Below are 26,205 nucleotides of genomic sequence, written 5' to 3' on the forward strand. Positions count from 1 at the left end.
CTACTTTTAGTATCAGCGATTCGCGTTCTTGCGATTGCTTCGATGCGTTTGGTCGCGGTATCGAAAGCGCACGTTTTAGCGACTGCATAAATGTTGCATCGTGTCTTTCGCGTGCAATTGCTGCATCGAGCGTACAAAAGTAGCTGTGACTGTCAAACGTGTACGTGGTGTAGCATTTGATCGCTGCGTCAAGCTTCCGAAAAGCACCTAATCGCCGACAAAAAGTAGCATGTGTGTTCGGACCTTAAATATTATATTGATTTAAATTTAAAACCTCGATTGAATTATTTATAATGTGTTTATTAAATATTAATATAATCTATGTAATTTGTATATTTTTGTTGTTCTTGTGTTCCTAATGTACCTATTCATATTGTTTAGTGAGGATATGTTTTGTGTTTTTATTATTATTTCGTTGATTTGTTAAATAAAAGACATGTTATTATTGTTTAGATGTTTTTATTACTCTCCTTAAATACTTAAGGAGTATACACTCCTACTTAAAATTAAGTGCGATTTTGATCTTTTCGAAATGACATTGAAGTTAATATACAATATTTTGCAAAAAGCCCGCGATTCGACGACTACTTTTGCGGCGATTCGACGATGACGCACAACGCACGGACATCGGGTAACATATAATGAATTGGAGAGGGTAATGTTTTTCTTTGGCACGTCGTAAAGCCTAAACGACTTGACTGATTTTTAACATAGAATTGTCACTAGATTCGTCTAAATTGTGTGAGTGACATAGGCTACATTTTAAAGCAGTCGGTTTATTATAATTATAATAATTCGTATACTTGTGACAGAATCGCTGCAAAAAATTGTCGTGTGTTAATGTGTGTTGTGCTTAATGTAAGCATCATTACTGCGAAATGGCAATGTGCATTCACTCTACATAATGTAATACAACCTAATAGAATTGTACTGAATATCAAAATAAGGTATTAGTCTTAAAATCGCACGAAAACATCTATATTTCAATGTCGTAGACTAGATTTTGATAAGGCCTAAAATACTAAAATTTGCCTCGATTATTAATAACTACTTCTGCATTTAAAAGTTTGAATTTGCAGCTCTTTTTTGGACAAAAATATTTGCAGTTAATCCTAAGCAACAAGTGGATTAATGTATGATAAATAACTTAAAACTTTTACTCCGTCTAACCACGGTAATTTTTGCCTTTTTGTAAAAATTACCCGCTTTCACACCCCCTAGATAAGACCCTGTGTCGAAGTATCTCAAACTAAACTAATATAGAAATTATTATATACTACATTATTTATTACAAAGGCAGAAATAGCATAATGGTTGTATGACTTCTCTTGACTCAGAGTTCCAATCTTAGGTACCTTTAAAAATAATTATCACGTACTTAAAGATTAAGAAAACATTACTTGACCAGTATTGCTTTAAACCTATATACTGTGCTTATATATCTACTATTTTGTAAGCCCTGTTTAAAGGTATCCGTCCTCAGCACTGGGACAGTCGTGGTAACGAAACAACTATTAACTAATTTGAACTCATAAACTCATAACTCAGTTTCGGCGCTTACAACGAAGCTTCTGGCAGCAGCGGTGGAGTTAACGATGCAGGGTTGAGTGAAGGATGCCGACGAGATCGCGTCCGACCAACTCGAATACGCGGCCACGATAGTCGCAACAACACCCAACAACACGACTAACGTCGCTAACAACAAGTCGTGTCGTTTGATCGTATACTCTGAATTCTCTCTTATCTCATATCTACTTTGATAGTACTCTGGTTGTAATGCATTACGATAAATAATCGGAAATGACAGCCCACCATTTTGTCCGCCATTTTGACGTACACCGCCATCTTGATGAAAACCGCCATTTTGTTGTAACCCGCCATATTGTTTTGTCTCTTGAATCGAATGTACATTTCCTATATCTTTGGCTTCGCGTAAAAGTAACATAGTCTCCTCCGTTTGGCGTGTTTTGGTGTAGCAGAGTTTCAAGAAGAATAGAGGTGGGAATATGAACATCAGAGGTCCGGTGAGCGTGGAGCCGACGAGGCCCATGACCACGTCGAACCGGGGAACAGACTCGCCAAGGAATACTGCTAGGATGACTATGCTAGATCTGACCAGGCAGCGTTTGAAGCCGAATTCTGTAACGTAGAAGAAATATAATCATTATTCAATATTTTGAAGGTGGAAGAATTTTGTGGTTCGACTCCGACGGCACCACCGCCACATCTGTTTCTGCCTAATAACAAAAGATGTTCGGTGGTGATGTCACAGAAACCAGAACACAAAAAGTTTTAACGCTCTGCCGTTCATAATAACATCTTATATAATTCTTAATCATACTGTAACTTCAAGATCCTTACCCCTGGGTATTTTGAGCAGTTCCTCAATGTGCTGGAAGAGAGCAGAGTTGCCCACAGCGCTGGACAGACACAGCTGCAATGTCACCAGTAACGCCACGATGTACATGGTTACTGACGGTGGCATCCCTAGAATTGAATGTTCTGTTTATTAGGGTTCTGTACTCAAGGGGTAAAAACGGAATCCTAGTACTAAGACTTCGCTGTCTGTCCGTCTGTTCGTCTGTCACTGGGCTCTATCTCTGTAAGCGTAATAGATAGACCCTTGCATTTTTATAGAGGATGCATAACGGTGGCCGCTATAACAAAAAATATTAAAAATAGAATAAAATTGATTATTTAAGTCTCGATACAATAGACAGGTATTTTTCGACATTTATCGATGTAGCTGTTATCCCTTCGTCACTTACGCTAATATTGGACTCGCTATCCAACGAAATATATTGAGCATCGACTTCAGAACTATGTACTAAACCAACATATTTGATTTCAATATTTTTTTACTTTGTAGTGACATAGACGTCGGTTGTATGTTTTTGTTATACCTACTACTGCCGGATCGGAACGCGACCTCACTGGGATGATTCGATAAGAAACTCAGTTGGTGTGTCTTTTTTACTTTTTTACTACTAGATATGAACAACTAGATCACCTCTCAGAATATTGCTGTGCACATTGTTTCCGTACCGCTGGGCTGCCATCAGTGCAGTCACACCGAACAGCGAGCCGGTGGCGAGGAAGCCGCCCAGCGCCGCGGAGCAGATCCGCCGGCTGTCCTTCATGTCCACTTGCAGCGTTAGCAGCATTGGGTGGATGTCGAACTGGAATTACATAACGATCAGTGGCGGACTAAGCTCCGAGGCTCGGAACGGGAAGTTGAATGAGGCCTTCAGTCTAAAAAGTTCAGATAATTTCACAAGCATTTACAAATGTCTACAATAGAACTAGGCCTCCAGGACCGGGGCTCTGGAGCAGACCGCCTCCCCCCTCCCCCCCCCCCTCCCCCTTAGTCTTCCAGTTATCACTATTGTTGCGTTCGGTACACAAAAGATAAAAATGGCACCCAACTACTAAGTAAGCTTAAGCTATTGAATCGTAATTTAAGTATATCGTGTCCCGTATAGTTATGATACTTTTTGGAATTTTCGGTTTAACTATTGATCCATCAGCAAATAATAGATGTAAACAGTGATATCCTAGTGGTTCGGGGTTTATAACACATGCTTCAACCTCTGTCAAAGTTATTTACATAGGTTTATTATCAGGAAGTTTATTATCAATTGCTATAATGTTTTAAGGCAGTGATAGCCTAGAAAATCGGCCTCTCGAGGCCGATCGAGGGGTCCGAGATTCACATCCCAGGCACGCACCTCTGATTTTTCAAAGTTATGTGCGTATTAGAAATTAATTCGCGTGCTTAAAGGTAAAAGGGCCTATAGCTAAGGGTTAATAGGGATTTATGCTGAAAGGGCACATATTTTTTTTTTTTTGCCATTCGCCATTTGCCAAAAATTTTTTACGTTTCAGATAATTTCAAACCGAATGGCAAAAAAAAAAATTTTTATGTGCCCTTTCAGCATAAATCCCTATTAACCCTTAGCTATAGGCCCTTTTACCTTTAAGCATGCGAATTATCACTTGCTAAACGGCGAAGGAGAACATCGTGAGGAAACCTAAATACCTGAAAGAATAAAAAAAAAGAAATCTCGAAAGCACCTATGTGACGTCTACCAATACGCACTTGGCCAGCGCGGTGGACTATGGCCTGATCGTTTTCACTCTGAGAGGAGACCCGTGCCCAGCAGTGGGACAGTAATGGGTTGATGATGATATTGCTTCAAAGGTGTGTGAAGTCTACCAATGCATACATTTCCCAGCGCGGTACATTAAGCCCCTCTTGGAGAGTCACAGCAATGGGACTGTAATAGGGTTGACGACGAAATACGTGGACAGTTTAAATTTTCACAATGCATGTATATCTACTGGTATAATAAAAAGCACTAAAAATATAGAAAAACTTGGTATAGAAACCTCCGATTAGTGTGACAATTACTTATACAGAATTATCTGAGTTAGGTTAGCTTTATGCCATTTCGGAAATATAACATTTTGTTTTGCTCATCAAGTTCAAGGATGTTCAGAGTCTACATAGATTTCCATTTGAAATATGCATCTGTATTTTCCTGTTTAACACAATACCTTTGTTTTTTAGATGGTAAATCTTAAGTAACAATTTATGAGCGGAACTCCTTTACTGTACCTATTTTTTTTGACTTAAGAAAGGTCGAAAACGCAGGATTAATCTATTTTTGAGAAACGATTAGTGATCACTTAAATGTCGTGGAATATCATACTCGACACTGCCGTAGCCCCAGATCAAACCACATCAAAAACAAAATAAAATATTTCTTAAGTATTTATTGATAGCCTTTACTACAAAACTTGCAATATTTACTAGCCGACTTGTCGATTTTCAAAATCACTCCTCATTATATCCAAATGCCCAAAAATTATAACGTCAAAGATATACTAGCTAAGTATAGCAGGCAACTAACCTGAAAAGCTATGATCCCGTAGGCAATCAAGAAGTCCCTAGGATCGGGTACCCGTTCCAGCACGTCTCCAGATGACGGTGGAGACTGGTCATCCGTGTAGATACAGATCCAGGTCGACACAGCCACTGTCAGGACTATCCCCACTGACGTTAGCGCTATTGGCCTGAAAAGTTTCAGATGTTTTTTACGAGACGACCTGCGTGACAGAGTGATCAGTGATCACCATACCAGTTCCAGGTTCCAGGTTCGATCCCTGGTCAGACAGATGATGATGCATTAAGATATCTGTTCTAGATCTGTGCTAGTGTATTCGTCGTAGTAAGTGTCTGAGTTGCTACCAACGACACGGTAGTATGGTGCTGTGAGTGTTGAAAGCGTGTTTTAACTTTTTTCTTAAACCTTAAAATAGCAATTTATAGATAAAGTAATTTGTACCTAGGTAAAATCAGTAGGAGTTTATAATTTATTGGTTCATAAATAATCAAAATGGGAGGATTACATAAAAGTAACAGCTGGAAAGACATGGTCAAGGAAAGCTTTAAACAGGAAAGAATGGAAAGAAATGGAGTAGGCCTTTGCCAAAAACGGGCCACATTGCCGAATCGACTCATAGGAGTCATAAAGTTTAGTCTAATTACTGTTAAATATGTGTCTGAATAAAGGTTTATTATTATTATAGATAATCAAAAAGTTCTTATGTCGTTTACGAGCTTTGAACACAAACACTGATACCCATAAAGAGACTTACATAAATTATGTGCAAAAATCTATATACATGAAAATGAATGTGTCTGTATTTACTTTATAGAATCGTACACTGCATCTGATCATGTGATGATCTTTAGCAAAGTTGTTATGCATGAGCCTACGAAGGATTCCGAGTTGGTACGACCAATTTTCGACAGATGGTGCCACTGTTCCAAATAAGGTACAAACTTTTAGTTATATGTATGTCGTGTTATTTTTTAAAAAACGCGGACGAAACCGCGGGCCCTAGTGCAATATAAAACAAAACACAGTGTCTACTCATGTGGCCTCTTGGCACTTTGGCAATCATCCTGAAGTACCTATATTACATCCTAGAATAACTTGTTCTTCAAGTCTTAAGTCTATAACGTATAATTATTTTGTTTTTGAGATAGACACAAAAAATAAACATTCAAAATATATTTCCCTGTTGTACCTATGTTGTATAGTGCTAGTCTGCGGCTCCACCCAACTCAGACAAATTGGCCACTTAGATTCAGTCATATTTTACTGTTTATTAATTGTTGATTTGTGCACCTAGTCTAACTCGTTCTTTAGTTACTATATCGTAAATTAGGTATATCGTTCTCAATCTAGAACCTAACGTTTCTCCAAATGTTCTATTTAAGAACACGGAAACAACGGATTGTTCTGTGTATGACTTTATGTTTACAAATTTAAAGGTGGTAGAACCCTCTGTGGTTCAAGTGGCGGCAACATCGCCTTATTTCTACCTATTAACAGCAGTGTTAAGCGCTGTTGTGTCCTGGTTTGAAGGTAGTAAGGGAGACATACTCATCCAGGGCGTTCCTTCTTAATCCAGAGAGATAGCAACACTTCCGCGGCTCAACTTAGGTAGAAATCTAATTTTGACTGGGGTTGATTACAGATGTTCATTACCTCATTTTACATTTATGTTATTAGACAGGGATGGATGTGACGGTGCCCACAAAGGGTTCTACCACCTTTAAGCAGAAATAAATGTGGCGGTGTTGCTTCCAAAGTCGAATTATGTCACGGAGCTCACAGCACTGGAGTCACTGCAAAAGTCACACACTAGAGACCTTCAAATGTCACTCACTTCATGTCTTTCGGCGATCCGAGCCACATAACCGGGCACAGCAGCAGACCGAGTATGATCATCCAGAGGCAGTAGGAGACCCCGACCTCCCCGCCCGTTATCTTCCAGCAGAACAGCTGCATGCTCTGCGCCGCTACATTACAGGAAATAGAAAACATTACATTTTTTTCTTTATTTCTTTCTTTAGTTTTTCGAGTGTACCTTTGTTCATTCCTTGGCACGCCATGCACCCAAAAGCACCGATCGTAGGTGTGACCAGCCCCAGATCTTCAATTTTTTTAGGCGGGGCGGATAATGCCTCCTCCAACCACTTATATTTATTTTTACCGAACTATGCCTACGCGCCTCGCGAATAATAATATTTGCGTGTAGTGTAAGTCAAAATTATTTATTTATTTATTTTTAATTTAAAGTGGGATTTTTTCGCTGGGCGAACATATCATCCCGTACAAACAGACTATTATGCAATTCATCTCATAACATTGTAAAATACCAGTATTTACTTTTAAAAGATTTTAAATTTCGCACATACGGAGTTTCTTTCGCCACTTCCTCTCCATAACGAACCACTTTCCAAAGTCAAGTTAAGTACGTAAATGATGTGTAGTCATAGATCTATTACTGTAGAGTTTTAGGTCGCTGGTTTCTAATCCGATATATAATTTGGAACCCTTGTGCGCTAGTGACGATAGTGTAGGTGAATATATGTATAAATACCGTAGAACTGTGCGGTGCTCCCTTCGGCGACCGATCGACCGTGATGCACACACACTCGCGACTTCCAAATAGGTCCCCAGGACCCCCGTAATAAATATAAATTATATTATACGTCCCGTGACGAAATCTGAATACCGACTGTCCGTACAAATGTGTGTTATGACAGAAACGTCAACCTTTTAAATTTTGAATTTACTCCTTTTATTAATAATCAGTATTTCGACCAGTTCTAAATACTGAACAATTACCTATAGTATAAAATGTCATTGTGTGTAGTCCATTCTTTTGTAAAGTGTAAATTTGGCCGCCCTCTGAATTTGCCACCCGGGGCATAAGCCCCGGCTTGCCTCGCTCTAGATCCGAGCCTACTGTCTAAACCTGATACCGGTCTGTGGTCTAGACGTATTTTAATGATTACGTTGTATTTATCAAAATTGTGGGAACGATGCTAAATTTAGAAGCAGTGAGCTATTTTGTTTTTATAATAAATCTAAACACGGAAGCAAAAGATAAGCTTAACTAATATTGAATGAGCGTTACTGTACTACTGTCTAATAACGACCTTAAATGCAGGAAGGGTCTACCTGAGATCAAACACATGCAATACACCAAGCTACACTTAACAAAGACATCAAGTTAGAATGTCTCATAACATTTCTGACCATTATTGACCATTCATCAAACTATAACTTAAAAGTTTATTTTTACATTTTACCGAATTCGAAAAAAGAGGAAGTTGTATGTTCGACAGCATGTTTTTTTAAATTATTTTATGAGAAAAGAAAGCCAATAATTAAGTATTATTTATCATTAATTAATTAATTATATTAAGTTCCATCGTAAGTCTAAGTAGTTATATAGGAATCTTTTCTATTATATATCTTAAAGTTTTTGGCAACTTATAACTTACCAAAAATGAAATTAGGTACCCCTGCGCCGAATATAGCGGCGTTGATAAGAAAAGTGACCAGTCTCCGTGCGTGGGCGCCGAATGCGAGCTCGGCGATGGCGGCGTACGGTGACCTACAATACATTCAATTGTAATGGTTGCGACAAAGTATGAAGTACGACCTTACGTTAAGGATTGCTGGGGCCCCTGAGAACTTAAGAATTTGGGGCCCCATTGAAAAGTAATTTTAAAAACATAAAACCACGATCATGTTGTCGTTAATAAATTAAAAAGTTACTAAAAAGCAAACTTCTTAAAATAAGTTTTGTCGATAGATTTAAATTTGTATTTTTAAGCTATTATCGACATATCGCTTTAGATATTTTGACCGTAATTTTTAGATACGTGTCGTATAAGCGTGTAGTATTGGCCTGTGAGGTCCTCTCTGAGGTGGGGGCCCTGAAGACGTATGACAAGTACCCAGGGCCCCCACGTCAGGGTCCATTAGGGTGAAGTCGGAATAATATATGTTTGAGATGGTATTTACAAGTTTTTAACCGCTCTTAAATGAGACAAAATTAAACTAAATTAAATTATAAATAAATTAAATTATACCTACTTAAAATCAATGAAATTATTCAAATGTGATCTGTTCGTGTTTCGGCCTCCGATATCGAAAATAAGAAAATCGTACCCCCACCCCCAATTGTTGCTTACGTAATACTTGAACAAAATAAACTATGATGCTCGTTAATCAAAGCTCGAAATGTCAAATCTATTTAAAAAATCGTGCTATTTCGTGTCCAAAATATTTTTAATGGGAAGAAACATTCCTTGTATGTCGGTCGTAGCATAAGTATTGATAAAATTTAAATTTCAGAAACTTTTCATTGTCAACTGTAACTTTGTTCTAGGCAAAACATTGTGTAGATTTTTATTAAGGCGTCATTGTTACTTAATTTGGTCTTTTATATCTTTATATTCTATATTAGAGTAAGTCAATATTTTTGAAAAACACTTTTTGCAAATGGTGGCAGCCCTAAGACAACCTGAAGTTACTGCGGCCTAAGGACGATACTCCATTCTAAATAAAGAATTTTACCTGGCCAAACACTAATATTACTACCTGAGGATTAATTTTAGAACACCATACATTGGTACCTGATCCTACGTCAGGGCAATTATTTGATTTCGTGCAGATTTTTTTTTTTTTTTTTATAATATAAGAGTAGCAGACGAGCATGCAGTCCACCTGATGGTAAGTGGCTACTGCCGCCCATGGACATCTGTAATCAACCCCAGATAGGATTAGATATTCCTACCTGAGGTCGTCCACAGATGCGCCGCTACCCCTGAGGACTAAGCTGGAACGCCTCGGAAAAGTCTGTCTCCCTTACCACACCCTTCAAACCGGAACACAGCAGCGCTTAACACTGCTGTTATTAGGTTGAAATAGGTGTGGCGGTGGTGCCGCCGGAGTCGAACCACAAAGGGTTCTACCACCTTCAAAATTATGATTCCATTTTGGGCGACAAAAAACTTGTTACTTATAACCTAACGAAAATGTATGATTTATTTATTAACTTTGTATGAAATGTCAAAACTAACTGCACTTCGTTAATAAAAAAATCATAACAATCAAGCACCCCACGCTTTTGCATATTATTAGTTTATATGTACGACATCTAATGACCACCTGTTCTTTTCCTTGATGCTGGGCGACAGTTCTTGTGCCAGAAGCCAGCTCCTGCCCAGCAGTACTGCTGTGTATAACTGTAGCGCGAACACAGACACCACGAGAGGAATGCCGTATATACCTGGAAGGATAATGTTTAATAGAAGTAGGAAACGAACAGTCAACTTGATGATAAGTGATCACAAGTGGTGCTGAAGGTGGTAGAACCCTTTGTCATTCGACCCCAGCAGTACCACAAACACACCTATTAACAGCAGTGTTAAGTGCTACCGTGTTCTGGTTTGAAGAGTGTGGTAAGACATATTTTTCCGAGGCGTTTCAGCTTAGTCCTCAGGGGTAGCGGCACATCTGAGGTTGATTACAGATGTCCATGGGCGTCCACCGTCAGGTGGACTGCATGCTCGTCTGCTAGTCCTATATTATAAAACAATACTTCCGCTTATTACTTTTAACCTATTCAAGTAGTAGGCATGATTAAAGCAGTTATTTCTATATCAAATAATATTACCGTAAGTAACTTAAAATTGAACAGAAATCATCTAAGCTCCGTTTGTATAAATCCTACCAGCTTTTCAAAGTCAAAAATGGCTCGCTGGGTTAATGGACTCGTTAGTACACTCCGTCCTTCAGAGGACATTTTAACCCGTCCGAGCCAGTTCTTATCATACTACATATTTCCAAAAAATCTAAAGAATTATGAGTGATTTTAAAATATCCGAGACCGGTAGGACATTAACCCGTGCCCTTTCTGCCTAAATTCATATTGGCAGAATGTGCCACAGTATATTGCTAACCTCATTAAGTATAAGTCCTCATTCATATGTAAATCACCTGACATCCACAAAATCCAAGAGCTGCTTCTCGGTATGATAGGTCTGTGTATCCTAGGGTGCCTCCCTGGTCGAATAACACTGGTCCTATCAACATTCCAACAACTTTGTACAGCGAAATAAACAAAAGTTATAGTTTTAAGCGAGATAACTTACCACAAGCTATAACACTCTTAGGTAACGCGACAATAGGGAAGACTCCAAAGAGGTCCACGATGCACAGAATAGTGAACACCACACTCAGCCCACCCGTGGTCTGCCCCGGCGTGTACTGGCTGTGGTGGACCACGACCTGCGTGGGCTTCAGGCTGGAGGAGCCTGGACCCATCGCGTCCGAGAACCTGGGGATCTTCATCTTGGGGAGCCTGAAAAAAATATGTTCGTATCATCATAAGAGTATTGGATTAAAATCAGTTTTAGAGAGATCAAAGGCTCTATATCACACTTAAATTAAGGTAATATTAGGTAAGCAAGTTAGTCTCATGATTCGCGTGGTGGAATGTTCAATATAACGGTCTGACACCTAGAGTTACGGGTTCGAAACCCGGCTAGAAAATCTGTACATCTGGCGAATCTGTTTCAAAGATATTATATCATAAATCAATATTAACAAAGATTTAAAATTCTACTGAAATAATAGATAAAAAACAAGCTTCTAGTTACGACATTTTGTTTTTGGTATTCTTCTTAAAATTTTCTTTCATTTGATATCCATATTATAGGGGTAAATATAATTGTAAATATTTTTCAGTTAATATAATAAATAAATTATACTAATGGTACTGTATAAAAATAATTATTCCGTCACCTCTGACGTCTTAGTGACGTCATTCGAAATGCAATATGTCTCTGCCATATTGCATTTAGAATGACGTCACTAAGCAAATCAGTGAACATGCATTGACCGAAACATACTTTGTTGCAATAAAACAATGAAAACATACATTAATGCAAAATTTCAGCTCAATGTATTAACACGTTCCCTGCGGCACAGATTTTTCTGTACTTTCCATTACTGCGTTACGAGTTGTTTTAAACCTCGTCCTATACCCGACATTGTGGCGGCACGAGGCGTATTAAATCCCACCGCCCGAAGGAGACTAAAATCCTTTTTTTGGCGCCAAATAAGATAAAATGGACGGCTTTTGTCTTGATTATTATTAACAATGAGTTGATTAACCTAGATCTGCCACCGCCCTTGGTCAAATTAGTTAGTTTAGATTCTATAGGTAAAATAAAATGTGGGGTCTAATGCACCTCGGCCCGCACTGAAAAATGGCAGGTTTCGATATAATTTAGTGATGGGAAAATAAATATCGATTTTATTTTATTGTTTTTATTTATCAACGTTATGGACAGAATGAATACAAAAAGGGGAAAAGTTATGGATGTTTTTCATTGAAACATTTCAGACAATAAGGTTTTTTGCAAACAGTGCATTCCGTGAGATTTTTTTTTGGTTTTTTTGTCTGCCTCACGACATGTCAAGAATGTGCGGAGTTTTTCGTAGCATCCGACACATCTCTTCTTCTTTGGACCCTTATCGAGATGATGTGCTTTCTTTGCAGTGGATTCTGAAAAGTAGGAGCGAGTAGATTAGGGTAAAGAGTAATCGGAATACTCGGTAACGATTTTGCCTACGTTTCCTATATCAATAATGTAGCTACTTAACTTTTGTTTGAACCATAAGAGGAAACGTAATTATCTATAATGTAATTTCTTACTATACGGATATACGCCTAGCCTGCCAAGTGTCACTACTGGACTTTCACCTAGACAGAGTATATTTGTGACTTACCTGTTTTTGAAATATCTTCCTGTATTCTGATTTTGGCTCAGATTTTTCAACCGGTTTTTCTTCATCTTCCTCCATAATCAACTTTTTTCGGCAACGTTTCGACATGATAATTTTCAACACAAAGACAGCCTCGACTGCGTTGCACAACACTAACCACGTGAAGGTAGCGTGGGGTGCGGTACGAGGTGCGTGCGGAAACGAGGCGTTCGCAACCTCGTTCCGCACTGTGTTAGCATTATTATTTGTTCAGTGCGGCACGAGGTCTAAAAAACCCGACATTAGGTTGGTGTAGCATAGAACTAGGAATCAGTAGCACATCACAAACATATAGTTATCACTCTCCTACACTGAACCAGACGGAAGTTATGCCTCTCGCACCACAGAGAAGTTAAAGTTTTTTCTTACCGCTATAACGACCAGACATGGACGAGGTGTTTTAAGCCGCGTTCCGCAGCTAACGTGTTAAGAGTTAACAGGTTTAGAATTCATTTTTTTTATAAAATAGGTGTAGCTACTGCCGCCCATGGATATTTGTAATCGACTTCAAATAAGATTAGTTTTCTACCTGAGGTAGGCCACAAATGCGCCGCTAACCCTGAGGACTACGCTGGAATGCCTCTGAAATGTATGTCTCCATTACCACACCCTTCGAACCACAATACATCAGCGCTTGACACTTAGCAGTAATAGGAGGGGCAGTGGTACCGGCGGAGTAGAAGCACAGACCTTCTGATCTTCATATAAATACGAACTAACAAGACATGTTAAATAAAAGCTTTTAATATTAACAAATGAATTGACATCACATAACACTATAAAAACACAGTTAAGGTGTCCCGCCAAACTCCAAATACTCCGTAGCGGGAAATATACAAAGTTTTTATACAAAAACAAATCCTATATTTTATTCATGCCAATTTTCGTGAATCTATTTAAAGGTTGAAAAGGGTAAACACTTTTACGACTTTACAAGCATATCTTAACATCTATTGCTTGTAATAAAAGTTATTTGCAATCCTGCTCATTATAATTTAAGGCCTCTCTAAATACTCCACGTGTTCAAAACTCGTTTATTTTAACATATACAGTTTCATTGCTCTGTCGATGTTAAAATAGCAAACGAGCATGCAGTTCACCTGATCGCAAGTGGCGTCTGCTGCCTATGGACATCTCTTATCAGACACGGACAAGATAAGAATCCCATCTGACGTCATAGGAATTGCTACGTCCGTCCGTCTCCCTTACCACGCCCTTTAAAGCAAAACAGCAGCATTTAACACTGCTATTATTAAGCAAGAATAGGCAATGCTTCTTCCGAAGTCAAATCACAAAGCGTTCTCAAACCACCTTCAACTTAAAAACCTTTTTGATTTGTGCGACCAAATGCCAGCATAGAATGAGCATCTTTTAACAAACAAACTAATAAATATATTACTACTTAATAGGTAGTAGAAAAATGTCATTGTCATGTCAATGATTGTAAATCTATTTTAAATAATAAAATAACGAAAATGTGGTGAAATATTATTTATTTCTAGAAAACGGTGTTTTGGTTTTATACCTATCACCTATTTTTACTAAAGGACGAGTGATTATTACTAAATGACGACTGTGATGTGTTTTTAATGGAGTCTTCACGAGTGCTTCATTTATAAAAAGTTAATGTTTTAAGCAATTTACACATTGGCCCATTATCAAATGCGCCGCCCTCAAAATTAATAGCAAAGATTATAACTAGTGAAGATTATTGAGGATCGCTACTCGTTATGGAAATGTTTGTCTTTAATAATATAAGCCACATAATCGCTATTCCTTTTTCAAGACTGTGGAGTAATTCAGTGCTAAACAATTTTCATTATTATATCTTAAAATAAATAAATATAGTTTTAGTTTTTTAATCCTAGTTTTATTACTTAATTTTTTTTGTTGTATTAATTACTTTTTATTTTTAGTGTTTATATATTTTTAATTCATGTCACAGGTGCCTGGTACAAGCAATGCATTGGTATTTGGTAACAAATCTGGCGACTCATCATTTGATTTTGTTCAATGTCCATACTGCTCCCATCCTAAATATTTGAAAGGTCAAAGAGGCCTTAATATCCATATAGGCAAATCTCATAAAGTGTCCCAATCTAGTAACACGCTTTTGATTACGTCTCCAATTGATCCACTAAGTCAAACACATCCAAATAAAAATTCTGATAAAGAGCCTTTTTGGAAATATCTATATAAATTAAAAACTTCCATTCCAATAGTGAAACGCATACCAAAAGGTGCCCGTATTTTAGTTGCAAACAAATTGTCTCAACTAATAAACTGTATTTTGAAGGATAACTCTAAGGATCATTGGGAGCAGTATTTTACATTTTCTTATAATATTTTACATGCGTCTTCTGATCCTCTGTCTGGACACACATCCATTACACAAAAAATTAAAAATAATTGCCTTAAACCCCTTCCCTTTGAAAATGTATTAGAAGATAAGAAGCAATTTCACCCAACATGTATTTTTCGGTCTATTGAGAGAAAAATCAGTGATGGAGACATAAAAGGTGCTTCTACTCTTCTGTTTTCAAATGATGTTGTCGCCCCTGATTCCCCAGAAACACTTTCAGCTCTACGGAATAAACACCCACCACCTGGTTCTTCATTACTTCCTGGACTTTCTCCCGATTGTAATGATTCGCACCTAACTGTTCTATCAAAAGATGTTTATGGAGCGATTATGTCGTTCAAAAATGGTTCTGCTGGAGGTTTAGATGCTTTAACGCCACAACATTTTAAAGATCTTGTGTGTGGCGCAAATGGCGACTCTGGCAGAACATTGTTAAACGATATAACTCATCTTATAAACTTTATGCTTGCGAGAAAAGTCAATCCAGATATAACGAATCTTCTTTATGGTGCAAATTTGTGTGCCCTAAAGAAGAAAGATGGGGGTATCCGCCCCATTGCTTTTGGAAACACATTAAGAAGAATAGCTTCTAAGGTTTGTTGTAGGCATATCCTCCCTTCACTGAAACAAAAGTTTCAACTTATTCAGTTGGGTTTCGGGTCGAAGGGAGGTTGTGAGGCAGCCGTACACAGCCTTAGAAGTTTTTTGCTTAAGGGTGGTGGTGATGTTATATTGAAGGTTGACGTTAAAAATGCATTTAACTCTGTGGACCGCAGCACTCTACTCCACGAAATTAAAACAATTGTCCCAGAAGTTTTTCCATTTTCATTTCAGTGTTATGGTACTCCAACCCATCTTTTATATAAGAACAACTTAATTGAGTCTGCGGTCGGATGTCAACAAGGAGATCCACTTGGGCCAGCCATTTTTAGTCTAGCCATTCATCCCATTATTTCGAAACTAAATTCAAAATTGAACATGTGGTATCTGGATGACGGGACCTTAGGAGGCGATGCAACTACCGTTTTTGATGATTTTACCTTCCTATTAGATGGTTTAAAAAAAATTTGGTCTTGAGTTGAATTTTTCGAAATGTGAACTGTTTATTAATGAATTATTATCTGTTCCTGCCAGAGAAATAATTTTACAAAAAATTTTTTCTTTGTCATCTGATATAAAAATTGTAGGAAAAGAATCATTGCGCCTCCTCGGTTCTCCCGTTTTAGAAGATTCTATTCAACCTTTTTTCGACGAACTCTTGTCAAAATTTGATGTAATTTCTGAACGTTTAGGCAAAATTAAAATACTCATGGCTTATCACATTATTCGATTTTGTATTTTTGTTCCCAAATTTACATACTTTTTAAGATGTTGCCCAGCATGGAAGTTTTTAAATTCTCTGTCAGTATTGGATTCTCATATTTTGAGGATATTATCAAACATATTGAATTGCAATTTGGATGATAGATCTTGGTCCCAGGCCTCTTTACCTATACGTTTTGGAGATCTTGGTATCAGGAAAGCTACATCCGTTGCTTTACCGGCATTCCTGTCTTCTGTGCACGGTACGAGTTCTCTGTTTCAAAAAATAACGAATTCTTCATTAGGTCTTACAGAAATCTCGTACTGTGAGGAAGCCAGAAATGCTTGGCACACAGCTTGCCCAGGTGTATCTCTACCTGTAGATCTGAATGTGCAAAGGCTTTGGGACGAGCCGCTTTGCAGAATAACACACACCTCATTGGTAAACTCAAGTGTCAGTTCTGCTGAGCGTGCTCGTCTCCTGGCCGTTTCTGTTAAGGAATCAGGATTTTGGCTTCATGCAACACCGTCCAACAACTTAGGGTCAGTGTAAGACAATACATCATTTACCATTGCTATCGGCTTGCGACTAGGTTTACCTTTAATTCATCCACATTGTTGCCCTTGTGGAGTTCAGGTAGACCATTTGGGACACCACGGCCTATCTTGTCGTCGTAGCGCCGGTCGCCAATCGCGCCATGCTGCCCTCAATGATGTCATCCGCAGGGCTCTTGCTACCGTCAACGTACCGGCACAATTAGAGCCGAACGGTGTTGTACGAGACGATGGTAAGAGGCCTGACGGCTTGACTTTAATTCCTTGGAAGAATGGGAGGTGTCTTGTGTGGGATGCTACGTGTGTCGACACAATGGCACCATCCCATCTTCAACTATCTTCTAGGGCAGCTGGTGTTGTGGCTACCGATGCGGAAATACGCAAACTGCAGAAATATGCTAGTCTCAGTCGAGACTATATATTTCTGCCGTTTGGTGTAGAGACGATGGGGCCGTGGGGTTCTGACGCTCGATCTTTTTCAAACACCTTTCAAGGCGTTTGATCGAGTGCACCCACGACCAGAGGGCTGGCGCTTACCTCGGGCAAAGAATTAGCTTTGCTATTCCGCGAGGTAATGTCGCCAGCGTTTTGGGGACTCTTCCAAGAGACAACAATTTGGATGAAGCTTATTATATTTAACTATTTTATTATAAGTATTTTTATAGCCTGTTTCATGTATTATTTTGTACTTTTTTTATTACGTTAATATTGTAAATAATTAAATGTAACTTGTAATAAAAACAAACTTCACTTAATAGGTAGATTTACATATACCTTTAACTTACACCTTATCCTGCATATGATTACAAGAATATGATAATTGAGAGAGATAATTAAGTAGTAGAAGTCGTCGCCAAGTACTGATAATAGCACAGGTTATCATTATTTTTGGATGCTGTAAAGATGATGAACTTAGATAACATCGTCAACCTATTACTATCTTACGAGTGAGAGAAGTTTAGGTCTACCACGCTGATAAAGTGCGTATTGGTAGACTTCATACACATAACTTATATAACTTAAATTAAAAAACTCTCAGCTATACCCGTCTCTACCCTAAGGGCACAAGGGCCCCCGACATGAGCGGGCCCCCGACTTGAGCTGCCCTCCGAGAGGCCAATATTTTGATTACACGACACACTGTGATTTTTGTTCACCATTTTTAAATTTAAATCAGTCCTCCGCCTTATTTTCGTGTGTGTCCAGGGGCCCCAGCATTCCTCAAGCCGGCCCTGATTCTCAGGCACAGGGCCGGCTTTAAGGGAGGGCAACCGGGGTGGCAGCCCCGGGGCCTCCATAAAAGAGGGGCCCCACAATAGAGACGTCGGAGTGAATCTAGAGCACCACCAACATCTAACTAAGGGACCGGAAGGGTGATTGCTAGGGGTTCAACATTCAGGTGGCATTTTCCTAATCACGGGACCGCGTTTTTCCGATCAAATATGAAAAATAAACTATGCAGTCTATTTATATTGAGTATAATGAATGGGCGAAATAAATAAAAAGGTGTGTTGAATAATGATTACGTTTACACCGTACTATTCGTTTGTATTAATTATAGTAGTCTGATAAATCAAGGTAAGAATATAATAAAAAAATTGCCGGCTTTAAGTTATATCACTACAATGTAAAAAATAATTTAAATACTTAACCAGTACGTGTTTCTGTAGGTGTGATCCAAGGAAATTAATGTACCAATATGCTGCATAATTACTTAGTTCAAAATTATAGTTTACAAGCGCCACGTTCATGAGCGCCAATGAGCAATATTATATTAATACTAAAACCACAAAACTTTCAAATAACGAAAACCCCATCCAAATCAAATCAGTAGTGTTTGCGAAAATCGGGGTCGTACAAAACATACATTCATACCATTTAAATTACCATTACCATTAAACCAGATTTAGATGGCGTGATAGAACCATAATTTAACATTTAGGTATGTACTTCTCTAACTATATAAATAAACTTAAAGTGTCTGTATGTACTGTCAAAATAACATCTTAATAAATGCATTTGGAAATATATACGGTTCTTATAACATAAAAAAATCATTACAATTCTTATGTAAGTCTGTTCGTTCCACCTAAGTTGAAACAGTTGGTCCAATTTCGATGGGACTTACACTGATAGATAGCTGATGCTTTAAGGAGTAATTTAAGTAGCTTTAGTAAAAAAAAAATACAAAAATATACGTGTCGAATAGATAACCTCTCTTCCTTTGGGAAGTCGGTTAAAAAATGTTCTTTTGTGTAAAAATAGAGGCAGATGGCGAGAGATTGTCAAGAAAAGATGACAAATAGAGACCACGACCCTCAGCATTAAGGAAAATGAAGCAAAGTGGAGAATTAAAATAGTACATTACAATACGAGGACGAAAATTTTTTTATATCACGGCGTGCGTAAATGGACGTTTTACGCACGCTTCGCGTGCGCAAAACCCCCATTTCCGACCCCGTAATATAAAATTTTATACAACACGCGGACGAAAAATGTTTTTATGACTCGTGTGATTGCAGTCCTCGCCTGCGGCTCGGCCTGCAAACTCACACTTGTCAGAAAAAAATTTTTCGTCCTCGTATCGTAATGTACTATTTCTGACAAGTGTGAGTTTGCAGGCCGAGCCGCAGGCGAGGACTGCAATCACACGAGTCATAAAAACATTTTTCGTCCGCGTGTTGTATAAAATTTTATATTACGGGGTCGGAAATGGGGGTTTTGCGCACGCGAAGCGTGCGTAAAACGTCAATTTACGCACGCCGTGATATAAAATACATTTTGAAATTTCCAGAGTTAATATTTAATATTTGTACTTTTTACACAGATGAAACAGCGGGGCACAGTTCGTTAATAAAAAAAAACTAATGTAGCTATAAATTATACCGGATAAAATTATACCTGCCATCATAGGTAAGCTCTTAAATCATAATTAACATGCACATATTTTAATTTCTGTCATATTAAATCATACTCTGTATATATAAAATTATGTTGGCATAATATTTGTCTATGGGGTAATGTTAAAACTAAACCTAGTTTGGTCAAAGAATCTCTCAAAATTGAATTAAAATTCCTCTTTTAAGAGCTTTTATTTTTCAGTTCTTTGAACGTATAGTTCTAACTCGTTCTAACTAACATAGTTCTAACTAAAGTTTGCTAGAGTCTTTACCTTTACATATTTCTGTTTCATAACAGCAGTGTTAAACGCTGCTGTGTTCTGGTTTGAAAGGTGTGGTAAGGGAGACATACATTTACGAGGCGTTCCAGCTTCGTGCTCAGAGGTAGCGGCGCACCTGTGGCCGACCTTAGGTAGGTACACCTAATCCTAAGTGGGGTTGATTACAGATGTCTATAGGCGGTAGAAGCGACAAGTACCATCAGGTGGACAGTGCATGCTCATCTGCTTCTCCCGTATTATAAAAAAAAGTCTAGCTAGTCTTTATAATTAGGGACCAGAATTAAGATACCACCTCGGGAAGCTTGACGGTATTTCTACAAGACTTAACTTATGTTTTACAATGATTTAAAAAAGTAAATCATTCTAATGTTTTGTCATCGTGAGAACCTATACGCCTGAGAGTTCTTTAAAAAAATGTTCTCAAAGACGTATCTGTCGATTCATACTTTACCAGCGCCGTGGACTAAACTATGCCCTAAACTCCTCTGACTTTAAAAGGAGGAGTAGGCTTGACGATGAATTAAGTAATTTAGGTAATCATTGAAATGGAATGTCACGTTGTGACGCGATGGAAAGGTTATTTCTAAGATGCTATTTCTAAGATTAATGTTTTTTTTAGTCAAAACCGAGTCATTGTTACCAAAGCAATATTAAAAATTACTTAAGTAAGTATAAGTCCTTCCTAGTTTACAAAAAGTTGTAAGCATTAAGATTAGATGATTAGTAAATAATTTGTATTGAAAAATAAATGGCGGGACCTCAGTTGCCAACGCATTACAAAAGACTTGATGATTCCATCTATAATCCACGTAAGGTCGTGTTCATGTATGTAGATTTTAATTGAAACAATTAATCTTCTTACATAGAACGGCCATAAGGTATCATTAGCTGTTGCCCGCGGTTTTTATAATACTTATACATTCTTGTTGTTGTACTTGTTATAAATTTCCTTCAGTTTTTAAGCCTGGATAAAATTGATGTTTTATATTTAATAACCCTGCGTCACATACATTTCGTGTTTTTCGTTCTTATATTATAATCTGGCCATGTTAAGGAATAGGAATAGGAATAAATAAGGAATAGGCCCATAGGGGACTCTCTCCCCTATGGGCCCCAAATTAATATAAACAGGGTAACAAATTAACCACATTTCAATTTATAAATGTTGAACGTAAATCTTAGCGTGTCCTGTAAGCAAGTTTTGAGTTTTTGGAGCATCCTTCTTATATCGAGGGCCCTGAGCGCCCCTCCTGTGCCCTTGGGGTAAAGACTTCATAAGTTATGATGGAGAAACTGCATCAAAATCAATGGTTCCAGAAATTAGCGCCGTAAGACAGACAGACGAGCTAACTCCTATTTCACAGAATATTGATGACGTAATCGTGTTTTAAACTTTAACGAAATATCCCACAACATCATTTGTCAGAGATCAGCGAGACAGGCGCTCATTTTTAATTTTGACAGGTACGTTTTGGATGCCGGTCTAATGCCTCTGTTTAGCATAAAATTGTCGCTTATTTAATATGTAAACTAATGGGACTGCTATTAATTTCTGAATATAAAAATATTAATAAAATATATAAAGAGCGCCGGGAAGTTGAAAATTGTGGGATTTTTCCTGTATGTGAGTAATAAGAAAACGTAAGAAATAGTGAAAATCATCGCCTCATGTGAGTTAGCTGGCATCTACAATCCTCCCCCGAAATGCAGAACTGTTTCACTGTCGACTGACGACTCGCGTGGCGGAGCGGTCACCATACCGGTCTGACACGCAGAGGGTCCCGGGTTCGATCCCCGGCCAAACGGTTAGATATAAATGATGAATTTAGTTTTCTGTTTCTGGGTCTGGGTGTTGTGTATTTGTCTATGTGTGTGTCCATGGCACACACGACACAGGGAATCCTAGTGTGGGGCTGTGAGTGTAGAAAGCGTTTGTTTGTTTGTTTGTTTCAGCTAGAAATAGGCGTGGAAGTGATATTTCCTTGTCAAACAATTTTGGCTCTATCACCTGTAGAGCCAATATGGTATAGTAATCAACCAAAGATTGCTATTAAATAGGCAGGTACTGAAGTCGTCCGTGAGTCGGGTCTAAATGCGCTTGGAAGACTAAACTGGAAGCCTCGTAAAGGTCACTATAACACATCTTATGAATAGAACACAGTAATTTAACACTATGGGATCGGAGACATACTTTTCCGAGGCGTTCTGTTGCCGACCTCAGGGGGCCTACCACCATCTTTTAAAAACCATCATAGTTCAGGAAAGTTTTATTTCAATATTCCATCAACATTATGTTGTTTCGTACCACGACCTGCTTAAAATAGTTTTGTTTTATTCCTACCGAGTGGTGTAGAATACAAAACTGCTGATTATAATATTATAACAACAATGTTACTTTAACGAGGCTGTACGAAATTTCAATGTATGATTAAAATAATATTGTTTTAAGAGATGCTTGTAACCCTCCAGGTATATAGAACTGCAATCTTATACGGGGTTGATTACACATGTGCAAAGCGGCCTACTCCGGCTCCTACACCTATTATAAAAAAGATCCATCTAACCAACACTGCTACTAGTTAGTGTACCGTGTAGATATGTCCCTTCAAAACCACAACACAGCAGTGCAGATAATCAATAAGTAAGTAGATTTATTCAGGTTAAGAAGGTTTTTTATGTCAACCCATTTCTGTCTCACTATTATACATGGTCTCGCCTCGTAGTCGTCTTAGGTCATTGTCCACCGCGATGGACAAATGCGAAGTAAACTTCACACACCCTTGAAAACTTTTTGTTTAAGAACTATAGGCGTGCGGGTTTCCTTACGATGTTTTCGTTCATGTTTTAAGCACGTGATAATTAATTTGCTTAAGCTCTCTTTTGTATTGTATTTTTGTGTGCATAAATAAATAAATAAATAATTTCTAATACGCATATTGCATTGACGATATGTAAAAATTGAATCTATTTACCGATTGAGAGGAACATCGAACCAGTATACTATAAATATTAAAAATAATTGATTTTAGGATGGACAGTTATTACCATGCATAGCTTCAATAAAGAAACTTGCTGCGTTTGCGTCAATTCAATCGGGCCCCAATTGTTATGGTCAAAAGATTTTTTTTTAACATTTACATTTTTGATTTAAAACCTGAATTGACTTAAATTTGCATCGATGAAATATATACGACAAAACAACTTTGTTATCTAAATATATATAACTCAAAGGTAACAAAAGGACTGACTGACATGGTGATCTATCAACACACAGCCCAAACCACTGGACGGATCGGGCTGAAATTTGGCATGCAGGTAGATGTTATGACGTAGACATCCGCTAAGAAAGGAGTTTGGTCAATTCTACCCCCAAGGGGATAAAATATGGGATGAAAGTTTGTATAAATCTTCTTAGTTAATAATATTACTTCGTAACGCGAGCGAAGCCGCGGGCAAAAGCTCGTTCGTAATAAAGTTGTAAGTAGAGTTTTCGTTCGAATAAGAAAAATGGTAATGATAAATAATTAATACTTAGCAGTCAGTGGCGTAACTATAGGGAGAAATGACTGGCAAAATACCACGGGCCCCGACCCAAGAGGCGGTGATCTCAAAATTGATCATAAAAATCTTTGAAATGTGTATTAATCAACGAAAACAAAAGTCGCTAGTACAAGTTACTAAAGTACGTATTCGTGAGCGAAAAATGTATATAAGACATTTGTAACATTAAATTACAATTGGATAAGTTTTCTTAGAACCCCATGCTATGTATTTGCCACGGTATAATTATGCACCACTGTTAATAGTATATATTTCAAAGGCATAGTTATTATCAATTTACTACATTAGCATGTGTAGGTCAGATAATTGCAGTTATATAAGCTAATCCCACTTAACCAATGGAGCTGAAAGATATACTTAAATAGCTTGCATTACAACGCAATAAAGTATATTATGATGTATTGTAATATATTGTCATATATTTCATGGTGGTAGAACCCTTTATAGTTATATTCCGGAGGCACTCCCTTTTTTTGTTGAGGAGGGGGAAACCTTCAAAAGGTACCCGACGCCATGGGAGTGACGCCGGGTTATGTGGGATTTTTACCGCACTAAAACCCCCCCGGTAGCCGTGTTCAAGGTTTTGGTGGACAACTCCGGGATCTCCAACGGAATACAGCCGGAGTCCTCCTAACACGATGCCCTTCTATCGGGCTCTGCCCTGGGGGGAGCAATGTACGCTCCTCTCACATCCCCTGGTGATTACAGCGATATGCGACCACACAAAACCGTTGTCCTTCCCGGGTCGCTTGCTGGACGGTTTGAGCTCTCACTCTTGCCGCCCGCAACCCCGGAAGCCCCTTTTAGTCGCCTCTTACGACAGGCAGGGGATACCGTAGCCCTATTCTGGTCCCGATACTACAGGGACAACCGGAGGCACTCCCTAGTATCTAATTCTGCCTAGTAATACTTAATAGTAATGTCAAATAATAGTAGTGTGTGGGATCCGCTTTGAAGGGCCTGGGGGTTACTACCACCTCTTAAAACAATATTAAGTATGTTAATCATACTTTTACGTTTTTGGCAGGAAATTTAACTTTTTAACCAAATATGACCATTTCAGTTGGTTTTATACAATAGATAAGCGAAAAATTAATAAGGGTTTAAGTTTGTTCAACTGTGTATGACGGAATATTTTACTGTTTTAAGGAGGAAAAAAACTTTCCTGAACTATGATGGTTTCTAAAAGATGGTGGTAGACCAACTGGTAGTGAGAGACTTTTCTGAGGCGTTCTAACTTAGTCAACGCCGGTAGCAACACATCGGTGGTCATCCTCAGATAGGAATCTAATCCTATTAGCCACTTACGATCAGGTGGACTGCACTGCATGCATACATATAAAAATATGGTAATATACGAGTAATGCTGATCTATTAATGGATCCGGATGGTACACAGCAACGCTTCAACTAATTAAGGTAACACAATAGGTATTCTAGATTGATCACTATAAGTCCTACGATTCTTTTTAGTACATAAACTATATGTCATGTACATGTCCATGAACAGTACAGTATTATCTGTGTGACATTTTAACGTAAACAACACAAAATTACATGGACGTCGATCTGTCATCGAGAAAATAATTAAATGGAAATAGTATAAGTAAAGTTTTGTAGATGTTTTTTGATATCAGAGTGATAATTTTCTTTAATAAGAAAAAGATAAATTCTCAAAAGTGTAGCTACTTTATAATTATTTTATAATTATAAATATAATTATTTTATAATTATAAATCACTTTGTGGTCATTTAAGTGACAAGCGTGAGGCTTCATTTGGAACTTACAATGCCAACTAGTTTAGAAGTTAAGATAAAAACTGGTAACGGACTGTCGCGAAGTAGTTTTTATCCCATCAACCATCAACACATGGTCCTTCGCAAAAAATAACGCCTGATACTATTAGCTATGTAGTTCGATTTTGCTATGTTTTAACGGCAGATTATATTTAGAAATATGTTTTAAAACTAGAACATGATTATGTGATAATTATATTACCTACAATGAGTATTTAAAAAGAACAAACTGTTTATTGTTTGACTATTAGATACTAGGTAGTTTGTCTTGTTAAAATACTGACAGGAATTTAAATAAAATTAATACCTACATAGACATAAATTAATTAATAATTCTATTCTTGATATAAGTTCGTTAATTAAAAGTAATTATTACGAAAAGCACTTTAGAAATTAGATATATGTAGGTACGAGAACAGATGAAAATAGATATGATAAACGCTGAAATCATTTGTCCATTTTATTTTCGAAAAAAAATGTGGCTTCTATTTTTGTATGTTAGTTATTTTTACTAATAATAATTACACAAGCAGTTAATAATAAAAATTAGTACTTAATTGAAAAAACACAAAATACACTTACCTCAATGAAACACAACAAAATTTGAAAATCCACACAAAACTTATAATCTTAAACTGCACATTTTCGAACTGCGCACTGCTCCAACAACCTATGCTTAGTGCAAGGAAATGCGTCGATTTGCATCGGTCCGTGGTTCGATACTGTGTCCGTTACTAAGTA

At 37.8% G+C, this 26,205-nt stretch overlaps 1 protein-coding gene across 1 annotated transcript; it reads right to left on the reverse strand.

Moving 5' to 3' along the window:
• Positions 1-439: 439 nt before the first annotated feature.
• Positions 440-26,205, reverse strand: LOC140756414 (uncharacterized). The gene is made up of 9 exons (XM_073091910.1): positions 26,047-26,205; positions 11,030-11,238; positions 10,044-10,164; positions 8,369-8,481; positions 6,742-6,874; positions 4,914-5,076; positions 3,011-3,179; positions 2,362-2,487; positions 440-2,139 (listed from the first exon to the last, which is right to left on the reverse strand). The coding sequence occupies exons 2-9, from the start codon at positions 11,226-11,228 to the stop codon at positions 1,538-1,540; spliced, it is 1,626 nt and encodes a 541-aa protein (XP_072948011.1). The 5' UTR covers positions 11,229-11,238; positions 26,047-26,205; the 3' UTR covers positions 440-1,537.

This window comes from Epargyreus clarus, unplaced genomic scaffold, assembly GCF_041222505.1.
Source record: "Epargyreus clarus isolate Ecla_fem2 unplaced genomic scaffold, WU_Ecla_fem_2.2 ptg000035l, whole genome shotgun sequence".
In the NCBI taxonomy this organism is placed as follows: Eukaryota; Metazoa; Arthropoda; class Insecta; order Lepidoptera; family Hesperiidae; genus Epargyreus; species Epargyreus clarus.